A 21,434-nucleotide genomic window follows, 5' to 3' on the forward strand; every position below is an offset into this window, starting at 1 on the left:
CTGCTTTTTTTGTTGCAGATTCGGTTTTATAGCAAAAGGCAAGTGTTAAAGTACTGAAAAGCAAGTTTCAAATATGTTTTGAAAGAACTTAGGATTCTACCAAGAATTATTTTTAAATTCAGTTATCATAAGGAAAGGTCCCAGTTTTGTTATTAAATTTGGATCAGATAATCATTGAAATGTGTTAGGATTCCAATTTTGTGGTTTGCTTTTGTATTGTGTCCTCCACTTATTTTTTGTAAAGAATTATTTATTGATTATCATTATTTTTCAATTTTGACCCGAGAGACAGAGGGGAGAGAGAGCAAACCACCAGTATTGGGACTCAAACCGCAATTGACCATGTGGAAGTCCAGCACCTTTAACCACCATGCCTCCTGCCAGCCCCCATCCTCCACTTATTTTGACTTAACCTTTAAGGAACTGAAACATTTCTACATAGTGATCTGGAGGAAGGAAACAGCTGTAAAGTACAACAGGAGTTGCTGGCAGAGCAAAATAAAGTAGTGCTTAAATTTAAATGCATGGTTTTCTGTCTAAAGCCACTGAAAGACTGTAAAATGTAGGATCTTCATTTAGCAAAAATGATACCCTATTACTTTTTACTATACTTAATGTATACTAATGACTTTTCATACTCAGTTGTATTGGAGGGGGTGGATTTTTTGCTATAGGGCTCATAAGAGAGACAGAGAGACAGAAAGCAAGAAATCACTACCACCACACCCCCTAGGGAGGGGGAGAGAGATGGCTACGCTGCAGCCCCTTCTCTGTTGTCTTGGGATTTGGGGCATGCACGCACATGATTTTAAGCCTCTGGGTCTGGGACTAGAACCATGCTTGACTACGTGGGACTCCAGCAACGTAACCATTATGCCATCTGCTGGTCCCATACTTAGTTTTTGACACCATTTATATTCTGGGGGGAAATTGGATTGTTACACATAATTATGTTGGTAATTACAAGAATGATCTCTGTAAGTTTGGCCTTTAAATTTCATCTTTAATGAAGGAGGAACATGATCTGGTGAAAAAGTGTACAAGTGGAAAATTTCATAATTTTGCATCAGAAGTAATTTGTTATTTTAGCAGTGTTCTTAAAGTAATTTTATTTTATAATGTAGATGTTTAAATCACCATACAATTGAACTGAGGATATTAATTTTTTCTTGAAGTTAATACTTAAGCTCTATTAATACTTTTTTGCTTTAAAGTGAAGGCTTACATTCATTTTAAAATGAAGATTTTTAAAGTAACTCATAATATGCAAAATTAAAATATTAAATATTTTCTACAAGTATATGAAACTAGAAATTCTTGACTCCCACATAGATAGAGAGCAGCTTTTTATAAAGCTAGTTTAATGGGATTTCTGCTCTCTAAAGCTGTTACGGTTTTGTTAATTCCTAGTAGCTTTATTGGTGCTCTATAAATCTGAAAGCAGTTTTCAAAGATACACATACTTCATGTAAGTAAATAAAATACAAACAATGCCAAAATACTTGGGAAGAGCTGCTCTGTTGTAGACTTGGATTTACTTAAATCAGACTTTATTTTTCAAAATCCAATATGTGAGTATCTGTTGTGTTCCTCTTCTATTTTCAGGTTACACATGTTGAACCATGGGAGAAGGGAAGCAGGAAAACAGCAGGCCAGACAGGGATGTGCGGAGGGGTAAGTAGAAGTACGTGAATTTTTTAGTTTTTCCGTGTCTAATAAACTAAATTAGAAAATTAAGGGTATATTAGTTACATACTCAAATTATAGTTTGTTGTCAGATCTTGGGATTTTATTTGATCTAAATTCAATTGTCCAAGATTAGAAAAATTGTTGTTGTTGTTGTTTTTTTTTTTTTTTTAGAATTATTTTATTTATCTTAATTTTTTGAATCCATTTATTTATTTAAATTTGACCAGAGAGGGACAGAGTGAGAGAGAGAAAGGGAAAGTAAGCAAGCAAGCAAGCCGCTGGGTCTGGGATTCATACTGCATTTGGCCATGTGGGAGTCCACACCACCTGCTAGCCCCGAAAAATTGTTATTTTTAACACTTCTTTCTTAGTTCTGGATTTTGTTGTTTGTTTGTTTGTGGGGGGTTTTGGGAGAGATTTTTGCTATATAAGGTGTGTGCTTTCGTCAGAAAGACACAGAGAGACAGAAAACTAGAAATCACCTCCCAGGGGGGATGGCCATGCTACAATCCCTTCTCCTCTATTCTCCTCTCGGGATCTTGGGGCTCACGCACCTGGTGTGAGTTTCAGCCACTGGGTCTGAGACTCAAACCACAGTCAACTACATGGGAGTCCAGCAACATAGCCATTATGCCAACTGCAGGTCCCAGGATTTGGGCTTGTTAATAGCTAACAAGATGACTCAACTGGCATTAAGTATCTTAATTATTTTACTACTTACATATCTCCTCTAAAGGTCCGAGGTGTTGGAACAGGAGGAATTGTTTCCACAGCTTTTTGCCTGTTGTACAAATTATTTACTCTGAAATTAACTCGCAAGCAAGTGATGGGTCTCATAACGCACACAGATTCTCCATATATTAGAGCTCTTGGATTTATGTATATAAGGTGAGCATGCATTTATTTGTATTTTCAGTAAATATCTCACTTTAATTCACCTAAACTTAATAAGGTTTTGTAATTCTAGGTATACACAGCCCCCAACAGATCTGTGGGACTGGTTTGAATCCTTCCTTGATGATGAAGAGGTATGTCAACAAGGGTAATAATTAGTTTTCTTCTGATTACTCTTCATTTTTTAAATATCTATTTATGGGAGGTTTAAATTATGTAAATACATTTTAGTGACTTATTAAAATTTTCTTCTCCTAGTTAGGTTTTATATGTTGTACTGATAGTGACTTCTTAAGGTGAGCCATGCTCAGTATTAAGAACAGAGACATGTGCATAAAATTAGTTGGAACTTTTTTCCTAAGCTGTCTCAGTTTTTTGTTTTTGTTTTTAAGATTTATTTAACTTTATTTTTTATTGTTATTTTAATTTGACCAGGGAGAGAGAGAGAAAGGGAAAGTGAGAAAGTAAGATGCCAGGTCCAGGACTCAAACTGCAGTCAACAGTGTGAGAGTCCAGTGCCTTAACCACACCATCTACTGGCCCAGGCTGTTTCAGTTCTTTACCATCTTTTCCATGTGTCTGTCCCACGTGCATGGAAGTTCAGAATAAAAGAGCTGGGTGTGGCAAATGGCTGAGAGTTCAGATGTGCTGTTCAAAGTGATAGAACAAATCTTTTTGAGAGAGAGATTTTTGCTGTAGGGTGTGTACACTAGCCAGAGAGACTGAAAGCGAGAAATGTGGCCTTGCCAAAATCCTTCCTCCATTCTCCTGTCGGGATTTGACCACGCATGCACCCACACCTAGTGTGAGTTTTAAGCCACCAAATCTGGACTGGAACTGTGGTTAGCCACGTGGGAGTCCAACGACTTAACCACTTATACCACCTGCTGGCCCCCAGAACAGATCATTTTTATTCTAACTTTCTGGCCTTTTTTTTTTTTTTAAGTATTATTTATTTAATTCCATTTGTTATTGTTTTTAATTTGATCAGAGAGAGAGAAAGGGAAATTGAGGAAAGCAAGCCACCAGGTTTGGGATGCGAACCTAGGTTGACCATGTGGGAATTCAGCACCTTTAACCACCACACCACCTGCTGACCCCTGTAGCTTTCTGACTAGTAGTACACTGACCTTTTCTGGCCCAACTGTGGTAGCGCACCCTAGAATATGCTGTTGTATGAGAAACTGGGGTTTGATTCCTGGCACATCCTAAAAAGTCAGGCACCGTGGCGTGGCCTAATTATTCTGGAGGCTGAGGCAGGAGGATTGCGACCCAAGACCCTGTTTTAAGATATTCATATATGACCTAAAAATCTTCTATTTAAATTAGTAGCATAGATTTTCAGAAATTCTAAATCTAGTGTCCAAGCATGTTACATATGTTTCGGGAAATTTTGCTTTGGGAAACTACTGAAACTGATTTAAATCATATTTGTATTAGCTTGCTTATATAATGAAGTCCAAGTTCTCAAAATATACTCAGTAATGAGCTGTGTACTCCACATATCTACCCCCCCCCATTACTTTATATAGTATTATTTTTAAAGAATTATTTTTAATTTTATTTATTCATTCATTTAATTTGACTAGGGAGAGACACAGAGAAAATGAGAAAGCAAGCTACTAGGTCAAGCATCATAAAGTAAACTAAGTGCTATAGTTCAGTAGTGCTATTAAAGTTCATCCAAATAATTTGTTGGATTAAATGATGGTTCTAATAAAAATCTGTTATTTTTTTTTATTACATGTATACCTGTAAAATATCAATGATTCATTTAGATGTAGAGAATTAAAATTTTTTTCTTCCCTTTTTTTTGACCTATTTAATGAGCTTTTAATAACTAGAAGAAGCAAAATATTTTAGGTAATAATCAAAATTGTTAAAGTGCTTTTCTCTTTAGATGAGAATTTTTTCCAGACAGAAGAACTCTCTTCCATCTTTAAAAAAGCATGTCCCTCCTCATAATTGGTGTAGTATTAGGTTTGTTTCTGAATGCTTCTATTTCTGTGTTTTTTTTTTTAATTGTGTTTACAAATCTGAGATCCTCTACTTAAGCTAACTTATTGTTTTCTTCTTTAGATATCTGCAGCGATTATATTTGGAAATACTGTATATCTGAACACTTAAATGTGTGTGAGTGCAAGCAGTTTTACCTTTAGCTCTTGTTTTCCTGTTTAGATAACAAATCTCACTTTCCTTGTGTGCTTGCACTATAGGTTTGGGACTGACAATAGCTGACTAACATGTCCTGAGCTGTGAGAGGGCATAGCAAGAAGGCCTTCATGCGGTAATGACCCTTTTCAGAGACAATGGTCATCATGGATTATGCGTTTCCAATTATTTGTTCATTTATTTATTTTCTACATAACTAAATTAGAAACCTCACTGCTTCATGGCAGTTGGTTTGCTATTGCTTCCAATTTTATTAGGGCTTCATTTTCTATTAGAGCTGTTAAAAGATAACCTTTAGACAGAAAATTGTCTGACGTAGTTCTTAATGTAGCTAGGTTACAGTACTAGGTATGATGTGTGCAAATGTGTCCACAGAAATTAAGTATATACTGAATAGGTGTGTGGAATGTAAATGTAAGTGATTTGTTCCACATAGTTTAGTAATGTAAGGGGCTTTTTTATATTCTTATTAACTGAGTGAGATCAGTTCCCTTTATGCCCATGAGGCTGCAGGGTTTGCTCTCACCTGCATGCACACACAAAGCCCAGATATTTCTCTGTTTCATTCATTACCAGATTAGGATACAAAATTGGAATTTTTCTATTAGAATTTTTTTAAACTTAAGATTCCAAAGATGGTAATATTTTTATAGTATTCATGTGTATGCTGAGATAGTTTTTTTTGACGGCTAGGGTATCTTTTGTGTTTCTGTAGGACCTAGATGTGAAGGCTGGTGGAGGCTGTGTAATGACCATTGGAGAAATGCTGCGGTCTTTTCTCACAAAACTGGAGTGGTTTTCTACCTTATTTCCAAGAATTCCAGTTCCAGTTCAAAAGAATATTGATCAACAAATTAAAACCCGACCTAGAAAAATCAAGAAAGATGGAAAGGAAGGTGCCGAGGAAATAGACAGACATGTTGAACGCAGACGTTCCAGGTAATACAGCTCCTGAATTATACTTATGTTTTAAATATGTCTTAGACAAAATCAGTTCTTGGGAAGTGATGGCAAGTCCTTAGAAAATTCACTTTACACTGTTCATTTTATTAGTTTGCCACTTTGATTTCCAAAAGGTCCTTGTTTTCCTTTCAGGGCATTTAAAAATGCCCAAAATTGTATATCTGTAAATTAGAACAGTCAGTGTTTTTTTGTTTGTTTGGCTGTATTTACTCTTTTTTTTTTTTTGAGAGGTTTTCGCTATAGGGCGTGTGCGCTCGCCAGACAGACAGAGACAGAGAGACAAGACACGAGAAGTCCCCCCCCCAGGGGGGATGGTCACACCACAATCCCTTCTCCATTCTCCTCTCAGGATCTTGGGCATGCACGCACACACGCCCCGTGTGAGTTCTAAGCCACCGGGTCTGGGACGCGAACTGCTGTCAACTACGTGGTAATCCAGCGACATAGCTATTATGCTAACTGCTGGTTCCCCTGTTTTGCTGTATTTATTCTTGATGTGTATTTAAGTTGGAGGCCTGAATAAATAATACTGATAAAAGTTTTTTTTTTACATAGAGAAAAGATGAAATTTTTACAGTATGTTCTATTGATCAAACTTTCCTTCCCCTTCTTTAGGTCTCCAAGGAGATCACTTAGTCCACGGAGGTCCCCAAGAAGATCAAGAAGCAGAAGTCATCATCGGGAGGGCCATGGGTCTTCTAGTTTTGACAGAGAATTAGAGAGAGAAAAAGAACGCCAGCGACTAGAACGTGAAGCCAAAGAAAGGGAAAAAGAAAGGCGAAGATCTCGAAGTATTGATCGGGGATTAGAACGCAGGCATAGCAAAAAAAAAATAGAAGTCGTAGTCGAAGTCGTGATAGGAAAGGGGATAGAAGGGACAGGGATCGGGAAAGAGAGAAAGAAAATGAGAGAGGTAGAAGACGAGATCGTGATTATGATAAGGAAAGAGGTAATGACCGAGAAAAGGAGAGAGAACGATCAAGAGAACGGTCCAAGGAACAGAGAAGTAGGGGCGAAGTGGAAGAGAAGAAACATAAAGAAGACAAAGATGATAGGCGGCATAGAGATGACAAGAAAGATTCCAAGAAAGAGAAAAAACACAGTAGAAGTAGAAGCAGAGAAAGAAAACACAGAAGTAGGAGTAGAAGTAGAAATGCAGGGAAACGAAGTAGAAGCAGGAGCAAAGAGAAATCAAGTAAACATAAAAATGAAAGTAAAGAAAAATCAAATAAACGCAGTAGAAGTGGCAGTCAAGGAAGAACTGACAGTGTTGAAAAATCAAAAAAACGGGAACATAGCCCCAGCAAAGAAAAATCTAGGAAGCGTAGTGGAAGCAAAGAACGTTCCCACAAACGAGATCATGGTGATAGCAAGGACCAGTCAGACAAACACGATCGTCGAAGGAGCCAAAGTATAGAACAAGAGAGCCAAGAAAAACACAAAAACAAAGATGAGACTGTGTGAAGTGGTTGTTTTTTTTTGTTTTTGTTTTTTTTTTTTTTTTTTGTAAAAGTGGATCACATTGAATCCAATAAATGTTTGATTAAATCTGCTTTCTTTCTCCCCCTCACCCCAGTTGAGATTGTGCAGTAGTTACGCACTCGTCGAAGCTCCCTGTAGGCTGCATTTTCATTCCTCTTTTGAAAAAAAGCCTTTGTAATCCCATTTATTGCATTGATGTTTTTCACCCAGTTGTTGAGTTTGATACATGATGCACAGATTGTTCTTGCATTTTTACTGTTTAATTGTTTTTGAAATGTACAGTCTGTACATACGTCCTGAAAATGTTTTAATTCCTTTGGCATGGTTGCCATGTTGGTTAAATTTGTATAAGGCAATAAACTGCCACTAATTCTATTTTTGTTTTGTAGGTGTGGGATTATGGTTTGTGTAATGAAGTTAGCATGGCTGTGCTTTTCGTAATAGAATGCTAAAGACTTTGAGAATGGATCTTGGATGTCTATTATAGGAGAATTCTGTGCTTTCAATGTACATGAAGGCAGCAACTGTAGGATTAACATTCTTGTCCACTGTATATTATCTTGGAAGGCTCTTGTTAATATGTTAAACTAAATATTCTCCAGTTACCTTTAGAGAGAATTTATGAGAAGTTAGTTTCTGATGCAGAGGTTTAAATTAGGCTGTGATTTGATCAAAAGTCCTTTTAGCATTCTACCTCAAAGGGACACTGTTAGTATGCCTAAAAATTACTCACTTAGTTTTCCTTTTTTATTTGAAAAAAATACATGACATGTAATCTTTTTTCTTGAGTTCTTTCTCAGATTTTAAAATACTATATTAAAGAAAAAAATTAATGTCTAAAGCCTAGCATTCTTGCAGCAACCCTGTACTAATGTGTAATTGGGAGAGGGTGGGGCAGATGAGTAGAGAAGGATTTAGGCCTCAAGCTTCCAAAGCATTTTTATAAATGGGAAATACTTAAATTATGAAACAGCTTGATATAGTGTCCTTTTTTTAAAATTTAAAACTTTTTTATTGATAATAAAGATTGCTGTTTGAGTTTCTAAAACTTAATCTAGAACAGAGGTATTAAAGGTAATGCTATGCTGCATTATTTAAGACTATCAGCAAATTATTTGATAGATTGTTCTTATGACTTGTATTCTGATTACAGAGAACCATCATGAGTGGAATAAATACTGGATTAAATCCTTTAGCCTGGGTTTTGACTCCCCCCCCCCATTTGTTAACATTTTTTAGAATATTCTTATTGTGAAAATTGATAAAATGTCAATCGAGTCGTACTTTGTATAGAGGGATATCTTAAAGCCCAGATGAAAAGTAAGTCTGCTAGTAAAAGAACTAGTAGAGTGGAATTGTGATATTAATTAGATAATAATATATTGTGATAGTAATTAGAATTCTCAATAATGGCAGTTCCTCTGTCTTTGGATATTATACGTGTCATTAGAGTTATTTTGATTAATTGTACACATGAAAGATGCTTATTGGCCTACTTTTCATTTGGACTACATTAGTATCAGTTAAAATTTGGACTTGATGGAAATACAACATCCAGGACCAGCCCTGTACCTTGTGATTAAGGGAGTTGTGCCCTGCGTGGACAACCATATGATTGAAATCCCAGCCACAGTGGTTGAAAAACATGCAGACATTGGGACCAGCAAATGGTGTAACGGTTATGTTGCTGGACTCCCACATTTCCGACCTGTTTTGAGACTCAGACCTGGTGGTCTGAAACTCATTCAGTGTGCACATGCTTGCCATGCTTGCCCTAAATTCCTAGAGGAGCATGGAAGGAATTGTGGCATGGCCATTTCCTTGTGATTTCTCGCTTTTTGGCTCTCTAGTGAGCACATGCCCTATAGCAAAAAATCTCTTAAAAAAAAAAAAAATGACTGGACCAGCAGATGACATAATGGCTACGTCACTGGACTTGCATGTAGTCGACCAGGATTCGAGTCCCGGACCCAGTGGTTTAAACTCAACGCCGGGCGCGTGTGCATGGATGCCCAAGATCTCGAGGAGAACGGAGAAGGGATTGCAGTGTGGCCATCAGGGTGGTGATTTCTCACTTTCTGTCTCTGTCTCTTTCTGGCGAGTGTGCACACACACTATAGCAAAAAAAGCTCGGGCAGAGTTATATGTGTGTGGATGCCCATACTGTCAGATGGAGTGAAGGGATTCGGCATGGCCACACCCTATTAGGAGCTACTTTCAGGTCCCTGCCTCTGGTGAGGGCATGTACTCTGGCAAAAGAAAAAAAAAAAATACATTTTTAAGAAGTGATTCATCCACTTCTTTTAGAACAGAAAATAAGCCCAGAGTGGTAGTTTTGTCAGTACCAGGATTAAACATGAGTGTTTTAGCACCAGAGTAACCTTCCTGGCACACACATTGACCCTTGTTTTATCAGTAACAAAGATTGGCCAACTGATGGGTACTCAGAATTTACTTGCAGAAGTGTTAAATGGAGTAAATGAGTACACCTGGAAGAGTTGCCATCTGAGCTTTATATTTGTAAGTTCCACTTAAAAATCAAATGAAGGGATTCTGCAATAAAAATGCTACACTTTACATTCTACGAGAAGATTCAGTTGCCTTTTAAATTGACGATAAAGTGTTTACACTGTTAGGCACTTAAAAATTAGAAAATTTTCTTAAGAAATGAAAGCCAGTAGATTTATCTTAACATGGAAGTTTTCTTATGTTATGAAAGCCAGTAGATTTATCTTAACATGGAAAATTATTTTAAATTATTAAGTAATTTCAAATAGAGGTATATATTACAAGCTGTATTTGACTTCTTAATGATTTTTAATGTAAGTTTGCTTTAAAGAAACATTTTGGTAATTACGACATGTAAATAGTACTAGTTAGTGCAATAGTAGACATGTTTTATGTGAAGAGTGACTTCCTAAAATACTGGGAAAACAAGTTGTGAAAGATATCTCGGTCGTTCCTTGGAACATGAGCAAACTTAAGCTCTTAATAGAGCTTAATGTAACTAGCAGTTTTTGTACTTACTGGAATTATTTCACCTTTCCTAAATATTGTTGCATCTGTTTCTTAATGTTTTATTTGTGATTACATTCCATATATGGGCTAGATTAAAAATCTTAACATTTTAATATATAAATGGCCATTTTAGTACACCAAATTTATAATATTCAGTGACTTAGTTCCTCTTAAGTCAGTGGTTCTTTTTAAAATATATATATTTATTTTCATTTGTTATTTTAAAAATTTGACCAGAGAGAGAGGGAGAAAGCAAGTTACCAGGTCCAGGACTCAAACCATTGTCAGCCTTGTGGGAGTCCAACACATTCAATCAACACACCACCTATTAGCCCCAGTCAGTGGTTCTTAACCTTTGAGTTCTTGATCCCATTTTAGGAGTATGATGACAGTCCAAACAAAAACCCAAAGTATCCTAAAATTTGCAATTCAGATGAACTCCTGAATTAAAAATTGTGGTTAGGTGTATAGTATTTGGAAGTGAATAGCATAGTGAACCAGAAAAGTTCCCAAGAGAATCATAAGGGCAATAGTTGTTTTCTTACAAGATAAAATAGGAAAGTGTTAGTATTCATTTAATTCTCTTCTCTGAAAGTTGTCTTTTATGAGCATAAATATATTTTTTAAATTTAAATAGTTAACAAATAAGCACAAATGAGCCCCCAACATTGGCAGTTTTCAAATATTTCAGCTGATGCTAGAGTTCAGCTTCAAATAATTGACCAGTTCTCTTTGGTGATACCAACTGATGAATAGTAAAGTGATTCTGGTCCTAAATTGTTTTTTTTTTGAGAGATTTTCACTGTAGGGCGCGTGCGCTCGCCAGACAGAGACATAGAGACAGAAAGCGAGAAATCACCCCCAAGGGGGGATGGTCACGCCGCAATCCCTTCTCCTCCATTCTCCTCTCAGGATCTTGGGCACACACGCACACGCGCCCGGCGTGAGTTTTAAGCCACCGGGTCCGGGACACGGACCGCGGTCGACTACGTGGGAGTCCAGTGACATAGCCATTACGCTAACTGCTGGTTCCCGTCCTAAATTGTTTTTAAGGATTACTTATTTTAATTCTTTTTTGTTTGCTAGTTTAATCAGAGAGCCGGGGGGGGGGGGGGGGGGGAAAATTCAGAACCGTGGTCATCCATGTGCAAGTCCAGCACTCTAACCACCATGCCACTTGCTGGACCCCCTGGTCTTAATTTGATCATCTTGTACATGACTGAATTTAAACTCTTACACAGAATTGTTTAAGTGGAGCCGATTTTACACAGGAGGGAAAGGTTGCTTCTCAAAGTCTCAGTCTCTGAAATGCCCCAAGTCATTTATTTCAAAATATAAGATCCCACAGTACTTTTGCAAATTCCTCTGAAATGGCACTTTTCATTTTAGGATAAGTGTCAGCATTTGTTATTATAAGAAACATGACAGCATGAATACAGTCAACTGAAAATTATGTCAGCGTCATCACTGACTTTTAAAAACTCCATTGTTCATTTGGTTTTGATAGTTAAAAGATTTCTACCATTGTATAATCATATTAGTATGCAGGTAAAATGACTCAGGTGTGGGGGTGGGGGAAGTGCCTTTCCAACCTTTTGCAAAAACAAGTTGTACTTGTCCAAATTAAACAGCTGGTCTTAAGGCATTTTGTATAACATGTATACAGTCATAAAGGTTGGAAAGAAAATACCTACTGTAAGGAAATCCTCACGTGAAGTTTCCCTGCTATGTGAGTATCTGAAGTCCGCCAGTCATCGGTTAGTTTTCCTTGGTCAATTCTTGTTGTAGCCATCCCAAAGCTGAGTTATTTTTATATGTCCTGGGTCAGTGAAATGAGACACATCCCACCCCACCTCTAACAAATTCCATCAGCCCTGACTCCATCCCACACAGGCATACAATTTTAATGAAGACTGCTTGCTGAGCAAATGGAAGAGAGAGCCTCTTGTCCTTTCTTCCCTCTTATTTAGAAATTTTGAAGTTGGTCCAATCTTTGTGGCCCAGTTGGTTAGGTACAAACTGCAGGACTGAAAGCCACCTGACCCACCACGGGTTCAGATACCCACCCCTGTCAACTTGAAAACATACTAGATATACACACTTGCTTGCCCAAGATCCTGACAGCCTGAGGGCTGCAGAGCGGGAGAGGAGCAGGGCGGAAAGAGTTGCAATATAACCAGACTCTGTTGAGAGTGCTTCTCTCTCAGTCTCTCTTCTCACGCACACACATGCACTATCATAAATAAGATTGAATTTTGAAGTCGTCATTGTCCTGGGTATTCAGCAGTATCAGTGGAAGAAATTTCTTGCAGCACCAGTAAGAGAATGCCATCAACTTGGTTTGAGTTAGCAAAGAAGTCAAAAGTTTTAGGTATAATTCCTTTTTCTTGATAGTGATGATCTGCCCATGGGCAAAAAGGGATAAAGGATTTAATGGAAGACTAGAGAATGAATCAGGGCCTCTGAGAATCTCAGTTTCCAGTTTGTTTTTGTTTTCTTATATAGTAAATCCTACTCTCCATATTCCTATGTGTTTAAACATGTCTCTCTCTCTCTCTCTCTTTTTTTTTAAGAGGTTTTTTGCCTTACAGTGTATGCACTCCCTGGAGACAGAGGTAAAGTGAGAAATCTCTCCCTCTCACACACACACACCCAGGGAGGATGGCCATGCCACAGTCCCTTCTCCATTCTCCTCCTGGGATTTTGGGCATGCACACACATGCCTGGCATGATTTTCAAGCCATTAGATCTGGGACTTGAACCATGGTCAACTGTGGAAGTCCAGCGACATAAATACTACACCATCTGCTGGCCTCCATGTTTCATTGTTTTATATCTCCTACAATGGCTATTCAAATCTGTTCATTTAAGTTCCTCAATTTTCTGCCTTATCTCTTTCAAGTTACAAAATAAACTGAAGTCAGATGTTTCCCTCCTTTTATTATCCTTAAGTGTTTCAAATTCTACCTAAGCTAATCCTATGTGCTGAATTACATTCCTTTGTTCATTCATTTATCCATGTGACAGAGACTGCCAATTGTTCCCCAGTATCCATTCTTCTCGTTTTCTATAACAATAGAAATTAATGACAGGGGACTAGCAGATAGTGTAATCGTTATATCACTGGACTCTCATGTAGTTGATTGTGATTCAAGTCCTGGAGCCAGTGGCTTAAAACTTACACTGGATGCGTGTGCCTGTGTGTCCAAAAAACAAAGAGGAAAATGGAGGAGAAGGGATTGTGGCATGGTCATCCTCCCTTGGGGGTTGTTTCTCACTTTCTGTCTGTCTCTCTGGCAAGCACACACACCCTTATAACAAAAATCTCTTTAAAAAAAGAAAAAAAAATTAATGACTGAACATGCCTTTTTCCTCTTAGCTAGACATGGCCATGAGACTGAATTTTGGCCAATGGGATGTAAGTGGTCACAGGGACCTCAGTGGCTGATCATTTGGCTCTTTCCTGCCTCTCTGAATTCTGCTGCTTAGCACTTGGGTGTGATAGCTGTAATTATTATCTTGGGCCAACAAGCTGCCTCATCTTATGGAAGCAGACTGGAAAATTGAAAAGAGCTTGGATTGGGGACCAGCAGGTGGCCGTATACTCCCACATAGCTGTTTACTCCCAGCAGGCACTGTATACTCCCACATGGTCGACCAGGGTTCGAGTCCTGAATCTGGTTGCTTGCTTTCTCACTTTCTCTCTCACTCACTCTCACCCTCTGTCTCTCTCTGGTCAAACTAAAAAAATAAATTAATTAATTAAATTAAATTAAATAAATAATTTTAAAAAGAAAAGAGAAGAAAAGAGGAAAAGAGCTTGGATCTCCGCAAAGTCTATGGAATAGAATTACCATGCCAGACCAGCAGCTGTGTGGTTAAGACGCTGGATTCCCATGTGGCCGACTGCAGTTTCAGTCCCTGACCTGGTGGCTTGAAAATCATTCTGGGCACATGTGCGTGCATGTGCAAAATCCCGAGAAAAGAATGGAGAAGAAGGGATTGCAGCATGGCCATCCCCTCTAGGGATGATTTCTCATTTTCTCTCTTTTCTCTTCTCTCTCTCTCTTCCTCTCCCCCCTCTCCCCAGCAAGCTCATACACCTTATGTCAAAAACCTAAGAAAAAAAAATTGCCATGCCACTTTTGGGAGTCCTATCTTCACTGTTTTATATCAGAAATAAACTTCTACTTAAGTCACTGTTAAAGATTTTCTGTCATTCTCAAAAATCTAGTCCTAATTACAGATTTGATATCTGAAATTAAACAAGTAACGAAACCTAAAACAGAATTAACTTAGTGAACAAGGTTAAGTGTCCAGAAGCATGGACCCAGGTTTTGTGGGTTAAAAAGCTGATGACTGTGGCCAGCAGGTGGCGTGGTGGTTGAGGTGCTGGAATCCCACATGGCCAAGCACAGTTTGAGTCCTGAGCCTGGCAGCTTGCTTTCTCACATTCCTTCTCTGTCTCTTTCTGTTCATATTTTAAAATGATGATAATAGGGACCAGCAGTTGGCGTAATGGTTACATTGCTAGATTCCCACATGGTCTATTGTGGTTCGAGTCCTGGACCTAACTGACTGAAACTTAAACAGGGTACATGTATATGCATATCCAAAATCCTAAGAGGAGAATGGAAGAGAAGGGATTGCGACAAGGCTCTTCCTCTGGGAGGGAATTCTCTCTTTCTGTTTCTCTCTCTGTCTCTCCGGTGAGTGCACGCACCACATAGCAAAAATCTGTCTCAAAAAAGATGATAATAAATAAAATTACACAATTCTTTTTTTTTCTTTTTTTGGAGAGTTGTTTTTTTTTTTTTTAGAGACAGAAAGTGAGAAATCACCCCCCAGAGGGGATGGTCACGCCGCAATCCCTTCTCCTCTATTCTCCTCTTGGGATCCTGGGCACACACGCACACGTGCCCAGCGTGAGTTTTAAGCCACCGGGTCCGGGACACGAACCGCGGTCGACTACGTGGGAGTCCAGCAACATAGCCATTATGCTAATAACTGCTGGTTCCCAAAATTACACAATTCTTTAAAAAAAACAAACGCCAGTGACTCTGCAGCATCTTATATTTTATCTCTCATTCTAGCCTCTCTTGTTTCTATTTTTGATCCTTCTAGCCTTTGTGTTATGTATTGACTAATCTTATTTTCTGATATTATCCTATTCATATACTAATATTGTTTAAATAGACTCTTATTTTAAGAATTTTATTATTATTATTATTATTATTATTACTATTATTACAATTTGCTATAGGGCACACACATTCACTAGAGAGAGTGGAAAAATGAGGAAACAAGCCGTCAGGTCCAGGATTTGAACTGCAGTCAACCATGTAGGAGTCCTGTGCCTTTACTACCATGCCACCTGCTGGCCCCAATAAATTCACTCTTGTTTTTAAGGGTTTTGCCATAAGGCATGTGCGCTCGCTGGAAAGGAGAGAGACAGAGACAGTGAGAAGGAAAGTAAGAAATCATCCCCCAGGAGGGATGACCAAACTGTCGTCCCTTCTCCTGGGACTTGGGGCATGCATGCACACACGCCCCGCCTGATTTTCAAGCCACCCAGTCTGTGATCAAACCACAGTCAGCCATGTGGGAGTCCGGTGCCCTAACCACTATACCACCTGTTGGCTCCTAGACTCACTCTTATTAGTCGTTTCCCATCTTGGTCTTAGCTCTATTCCCCTCACACCTAAATTCATGCATTTATTGCTTTGCAGAATCTCATTCCTAAAAGGAGAATTTCAGACAGCTGGTTAATTTAGTAATCCAAAGCTTTAAAGGAAATTTATATTGCAATAACAACTGTTGTACTTGTATTGTTTCCCAACAGAACTATTCAAAAATAACACTGTATTTAGTGTGCTTTTCTGTCACTAACAACCGAATGCCACATGGGCAATATAGGTTTTTTGTTGTTGTTGTTACTTAGTTTTTATTTCATAATCATAAACTTAACTTTGCAATTCAGCTAGATTTGGAGAGGAATAAGGAAAATATGGAACCCAAAGAACTGCAGTGAGAGCATAGGTTACAGGACATAGCGAGCAGATTGGGGTGGAGGAGTGCTCTCCTGAGCTACAGAAGGAATGGTTTGGTGGTTAAGAGCAAACAAGTCAAATTCATTAGAGTCGTCCACAGTCAGCAATGGGGATCTTCTTGCTGGTCTTGCCATTCCTGGACCCAAAGCGCTCCATGGCTTCCACAATATTCATGCCCTCTTTCATCTTGCGAAAGACCACATGCTTGCCATCCAACCACTCAGTCTTGGCAGTGCAGATGAAAAACTGAGAACCATTTGTGTTGGGTCCTTCATTTGCCATGGGCAAGATGCCAGGACCTGTATGCTTCAGGATGAAGTTCTCCTCTTCGAATTTCTCACCATAGATGGACTTGCCACCAGTACCATTACGGCGTGTGAAGTCGCCACCCTGGCACATAAAACCTGGAATAATTCTGTGAAATCAGGAACCCTTATAACCAAATCCTTTCTCTCCAGTGCTCAAAGCACGAAAGTTTTCTGCTGTCTTTGGAACTTTGTCTGCAAACAGCTGGAAGGAGACGTGGCCCAAGTACACAGTAGGGTTTGACCATGGTTGAGTGCGAGACACTTGGGCGGCGGCATCTGCAAAACCAGGTAATATATGTTTATTTAGTTTATAGTTTTGAGGGTCCAAAGTCAAGGGATCACATATGGTCAGAGTCTTCTTGTGGTCCACATATGGTCAGTCTTCTTATGGTCAGCAGCTCTCTGGAAAATTCCGAAGTGTCACAGACCATCACATGCCCAGGCAGAGCGAGATAGTATGTGTGTCCATGTGTCTGCTCTTTTAAAGCTACCAGGAGTCAGTCATGGGGGGCCCAATCCCAGTCACCTCCCAGAGGCCTCACCTTTCAACAATACTCAGATTAGTGACCACTCTTTGAACACTGTTACAATGGCTCACCAAGTTTCAATGTAAAAATTTCTGGAGCATACATTCCCACCATGACACACTCATCACCTATTTTGACAACAAACAAAAAGTCGACATTAGCCGGAAGTAGTTTCTAACATAATTATCTTCCCTAGGGCCGGCAAGTGGTGTGGTGGTTAAGGGCACTGAACTCCCACATGACTGACCACAGTTCGAGTCCCAGACCTGATGGTTTGCTTTCTCACTTTCTCTTTCTCTCTCTCTCCCACTCTGTCCCTCTCTGGTCAAATTAAAATAAATTAATTAATTCTTTTTAAAAATGATTTTCTCTAACTTATCTTTTAAAGATTATTGTACTTCTGGGCTGGCAGGTGGCATAGTGGTTAAGATGCTGGACTCCCACATGGCTGACCACAGGTAGAGTCCTGGACCTGGCGGCTCGCTTTCTCACTGTTCCTTTCTCTCTCTTTCTCTCTCTCATCAAATTAAAAATAAATAAACAAATTAATTAATGTAATTAAATATTTCTTTAAAAAAATCATTGTGGGGGAACCAGCAGTTAGCATAATGGCTATGTCGCTGGACTCCCATGTAGTCGACCGCGGTTCGCGTCCCGGACCCGGTGGCTTAAACTCACGCCGGGCACATGTGCGTGTGTGCCCAAGATCCCGAGAGGAGAATGGAGGAGAAGGGATTGCGGTGTGACCATCCCCCCTGGGGGGTGATTTCTCGCTTTCTGTCTCTATGTCTCTCTCTGTCTGTCTGGCGAGCGCATGTGCCCTATAGCGAAAACCTCTCCAAAAAAAAAAAAAAAAAAACCATTGTGGGACTAGTAGTTAGCATAACTATGTCGCTGGACTCCCATGAAGTCGACTGTAGTTCAAGGCCTGGACCAGGTGGCTTAAACTCATGCTGGGCATGTGTACATGTGTGCCCAAGATTCCAAGAGGAGAATGGAGGAGAAGGGATTGCAGCGTGGCCATCCCCCCTGGGGGGTAATTTCTCGCTTTCTGTCTCTATGTCTCTCTCTGTCTGTCTGGCGAGCGCATGTGCCCTATAGCGAAAACCTCTCCAAAAAAAAAAAATAATAATCATTATACTTCTAGGCATTGCTTCTCTCTCTTTCCTGAATCTCCTAGCTCCTTTAAAGCTCATGTCATAATCCTGGGGCCAGCAGATGGTGTAATGGTTATGTTGCTGGACTCCCACATAATCAACCACAATTCACGTCCCGGAACCGACAGCTTAAAACATACCAGGTGCATGTGCACGCATGCCTAGAATCCCAAGAGGAGGATGGAGGAGAAGGGATTGTGGTGCAGCCATCCCTCATGGGGGATGATTTCTCATTTTTATCTCTTTCCAGTGAGCACACGCACCCTATAGCAAAAAATCTCTCTCTCTAAAAAAATGGAAAAAAAAATTAAACTCATGTCATAATCTTAGTTTGTAGGGAATGACATACTTTTCTATATTTTTCTGTGCAAAAATGTGTCATGATTTTCCTGACAACCCAATACTATCCACTATTCCTCAGTTGTTCATACCTTCCACAGACCTCTAAAGATACCCCCCTTAGGATTTTAATTCTTACAGAGTTTAACAGATGGCTCGATACCTCTTTCCCAACTACTCCTGCCATAATTCTTAGCAATTCCAATTGAACAATCTTCCTAATACTCAAGCCCCTCAGTTTCTTGATTTCTTAACCACAAATGGTTTTGTTCCTCCACCTAACCTTAACTGCCAATGCTTTTTTTTTTTTTTTCTCTTTTAAGAGGTTTTTGCCATAGGGCACATGTGCTTGCCAGAGATAGATAGACACAGTGAGAGGGAAAGTGAGAAATCACCCCCCAGGAGGGGTGACCACACTGCAGTCCCTCTTCCATTCTCTTTCCGGGTTCTTGGGCATGCACACACACACACCTGGCGTAATTTTCTAGCACTTGGTCCAGGACTCGAACCAAGGTCAACCATGTGGGAGTCCAGCAACAACCATTACATCACCAGCTGACCTCCCGTAACTACTAGTTCTCATGGTTATCAGAGAACTGGTCATTTTTAGTAACTGAAACTTCTCCAATTTCCATTTTAAACTTGCTTACTTCCTTTAATGTCCTCTCCAACAATTCTTCAACTCCCCTGGGTCCTCAATCTAATATTCCTTCCAACTTTGCAATCTCCATTGCAGCCTCTGCTGCAATGAGACTTTGCAAGCCTCACTTCCTTGGTTATTTTTCACTATCCAATATTATAAAGCACTTGTAAACACCCTCAACTCCCTTGCTCTGGCCTCTGTTGAACATACTTGTGTAGTAACACCCCAATCGGAGTTAAACACAATTCTCAGCCATTCTGTGCCTGCACACGAGGGACTGAGCACACCGGAGAAAATATACAATCAGGCCAAGTAGCATCTCTTTAAATCCATGACCATACACCATAAAAGTGAACTGTTGAAGGCTTAGCAAAGATACGTTTGGAGAGATTACAACCTGAGTATAGGGTTCTGTCTTTCAACATACGTGCGTACAGTATATACCCTAAAATAATGAGCATTATGCTCATTATGTTCCAAATCGGTAAAATACCCAGGTTCTGAGACCAAAAATGGATGTAGGAGTGTCCCAGTTTACCATCACTCAACAGGTCTGATTGCACTACAATCCCTTTCCCTAGCTGTCTAACTCAACAGGCTTACTTCCGGTGGACAGGCTTACTTCACCTGCTGGCATTTGGGCCCTCTAGACCCATGGTTGGCGTGTGGCTTCCAGCACTGCAGTTCGGTTTGCTACCCACTGTGCTGCACAGGCTGCGCCTGGATACAAGACTTTTATCAGATACCTAATTTACATTTATTTTCCCATAATCTGTGGCTTTGTCTTTTCATTCCCTTAGTAGTGCAGATGATTGATTTTGATGAAATCCATTTGTCAATTTTTAAATGGATCATGCTTGTTCAGAAATGTATGGAAGTAATCTTTGCCTAAAAACATTCACAAAGATTTTAATTTTTTTGTTGTTGTTTTTGTTAAATTTTCAGTGTGTGTGCACTCAAAAGAAAAGAAGAGAGAAAACACCCCCAAACGGGGCGTAGTCCCACCAAAATCCTTTCTCCTCCATTTCTCCATCCTGCTGGCATTTGGGCATACCTGCACACACACCTGGCATGTTTTTCAAGCCTCCAGGACTGGGGTTTGAACCATATGGCAATGTGATATTCTTTTTCCTTAACCACTAGGCTATATGTGGCTGGACGTTTCCATCTATTTTTTTCTCCTAGATGTAACTATAACATTTTTAGGAGTTACATTTAAATCTATCATCTATTTTGAGTTCATTTAAAAATACGTATGAGGGGGACCAGCAATTAGCGTAATGGCTATGTCGCTGGACTCCCACGTATTCAACCGCGGTCCGAGTCCCAGACCCGGTGACTTAAACTCACGTCGGGCGTGTGTGCGTGCCCAAGATCCCGAGAGGAGAATGGAGGAGAAGGGATTGCGGCGTGACCATCCCCTCTGGGCGGTGGTTTCTTGCTTTCTGTCTCTCTGTCTCTGTCTGTCTGGCGAGCGCACGCACCCTATAGCAAAAAACCTCTCCAAAAAAAAAATAATAATAAGTGTGAGGTATGGATCAAGTTTATGTTTTTTACACATGAATATCCAATTGTTCCAGCACCATTTGTTGGAAAAGCCTGTCCTTTCTCCTTTGGATTGCTTTTGTACATTTATTGAAAAAAAATTGCTCATAAATGTGTGAGTCTATTTTTGGACTCTGTCCCATCGATTTATTTTGTCTATCATAATACCAATAGCATCCTGTCTTTAATTACTGTATCTTTAAAATAAATCTTGAAGTCAGGGAGGGTAAATCTAGTTCCATTAGCCACATCTTGGTTGGAAGCAGAGGTTACACTCAAGAGTTTTAATCCCCAAACATTTAATACTAGTGTGATTCCAGACAAGTCAGTTAATTATATTTATTACTCATTTACTGACTTATTGTAAGAATAACATATTATAGTGCTTAGATTAATTGATTATTAATAAGACCCTGACTTAGGAAGATGACTCTGGACTGGACCCACAGGGTGGTACTGGGGATGAAAGAATATGAATGTGTTCACCAGAGACTTCTGACTATCTTTCTCAGCAAGAGACATGCTTCTTTCCCCTTATGTACTGAAGCCCTGCATCAGATAGCTCCCTTCAGCAGGTCTGGCTTCTCTGGGCTAAAACAACAGAACACCAACCAATAAGGGCCAAAGCAAAAAATAACATTGGTCAA

General features: G+C 39.4%; 1 protein-coding gene and 1 pseudogene across 1 annotated transcript in view; one reads left to right on the forward strand and one right to left on the reverse strand.

The window, feature by feature from the left end:
- The window catches only part of PRPF38B (pre-mRNA processing factor 38B), a gene marked incomplete in the record, with an annotated part of 9,250 nt that extends 2,068 nt beyond the window's left edge, over positions 1–7,182 (forward strand). Inside the window, 6 exon segments of the mRNA XM_027772274.1 lie at positions 1,606–1,674; positions 2,426–2,577; positions 2,657–2,717; positions 5,471–5,694; positions 6,334–6,735; positions 6,957–7,182. Coding sequence (XP_027628075.1) covers positions 1,606–1,674; positions 2,426–2,577; positions 2,657–2,717; positions 5,471–5,694; positions 6,334–6,735; positions 6,957–7,182 — 1,134 coding nt within the window.
- A 9,155-nt stretch (positions 7,183–16,337) lies between these two features.
- On the reverse strand, positions 16,338–16,794 carry LOC102489618 (peptidyl-prolyl cis-trans isomerase A pseudogene; annotated as a pseudogene).
- Between the last annotated feature and the right edge of the window lie 4,640 nt (positions 16,795–21,434).

The sequence above is a fragment of the Tupaia chinensis genome, unplaced genomic scaffold, assembly GCF_000334495.1.
Source record: "Tupaia chinensis unplaced genomic scaffold, TupChi_1.0 Scaffold000270_1, whole genome shotgun sequence".
Lineage (NCBI taxonomy): Eukaryota > Metazoa > Chordata > Mammalia > Scandentia > Tupaiidae > Tupaia > Tupaia belangeri.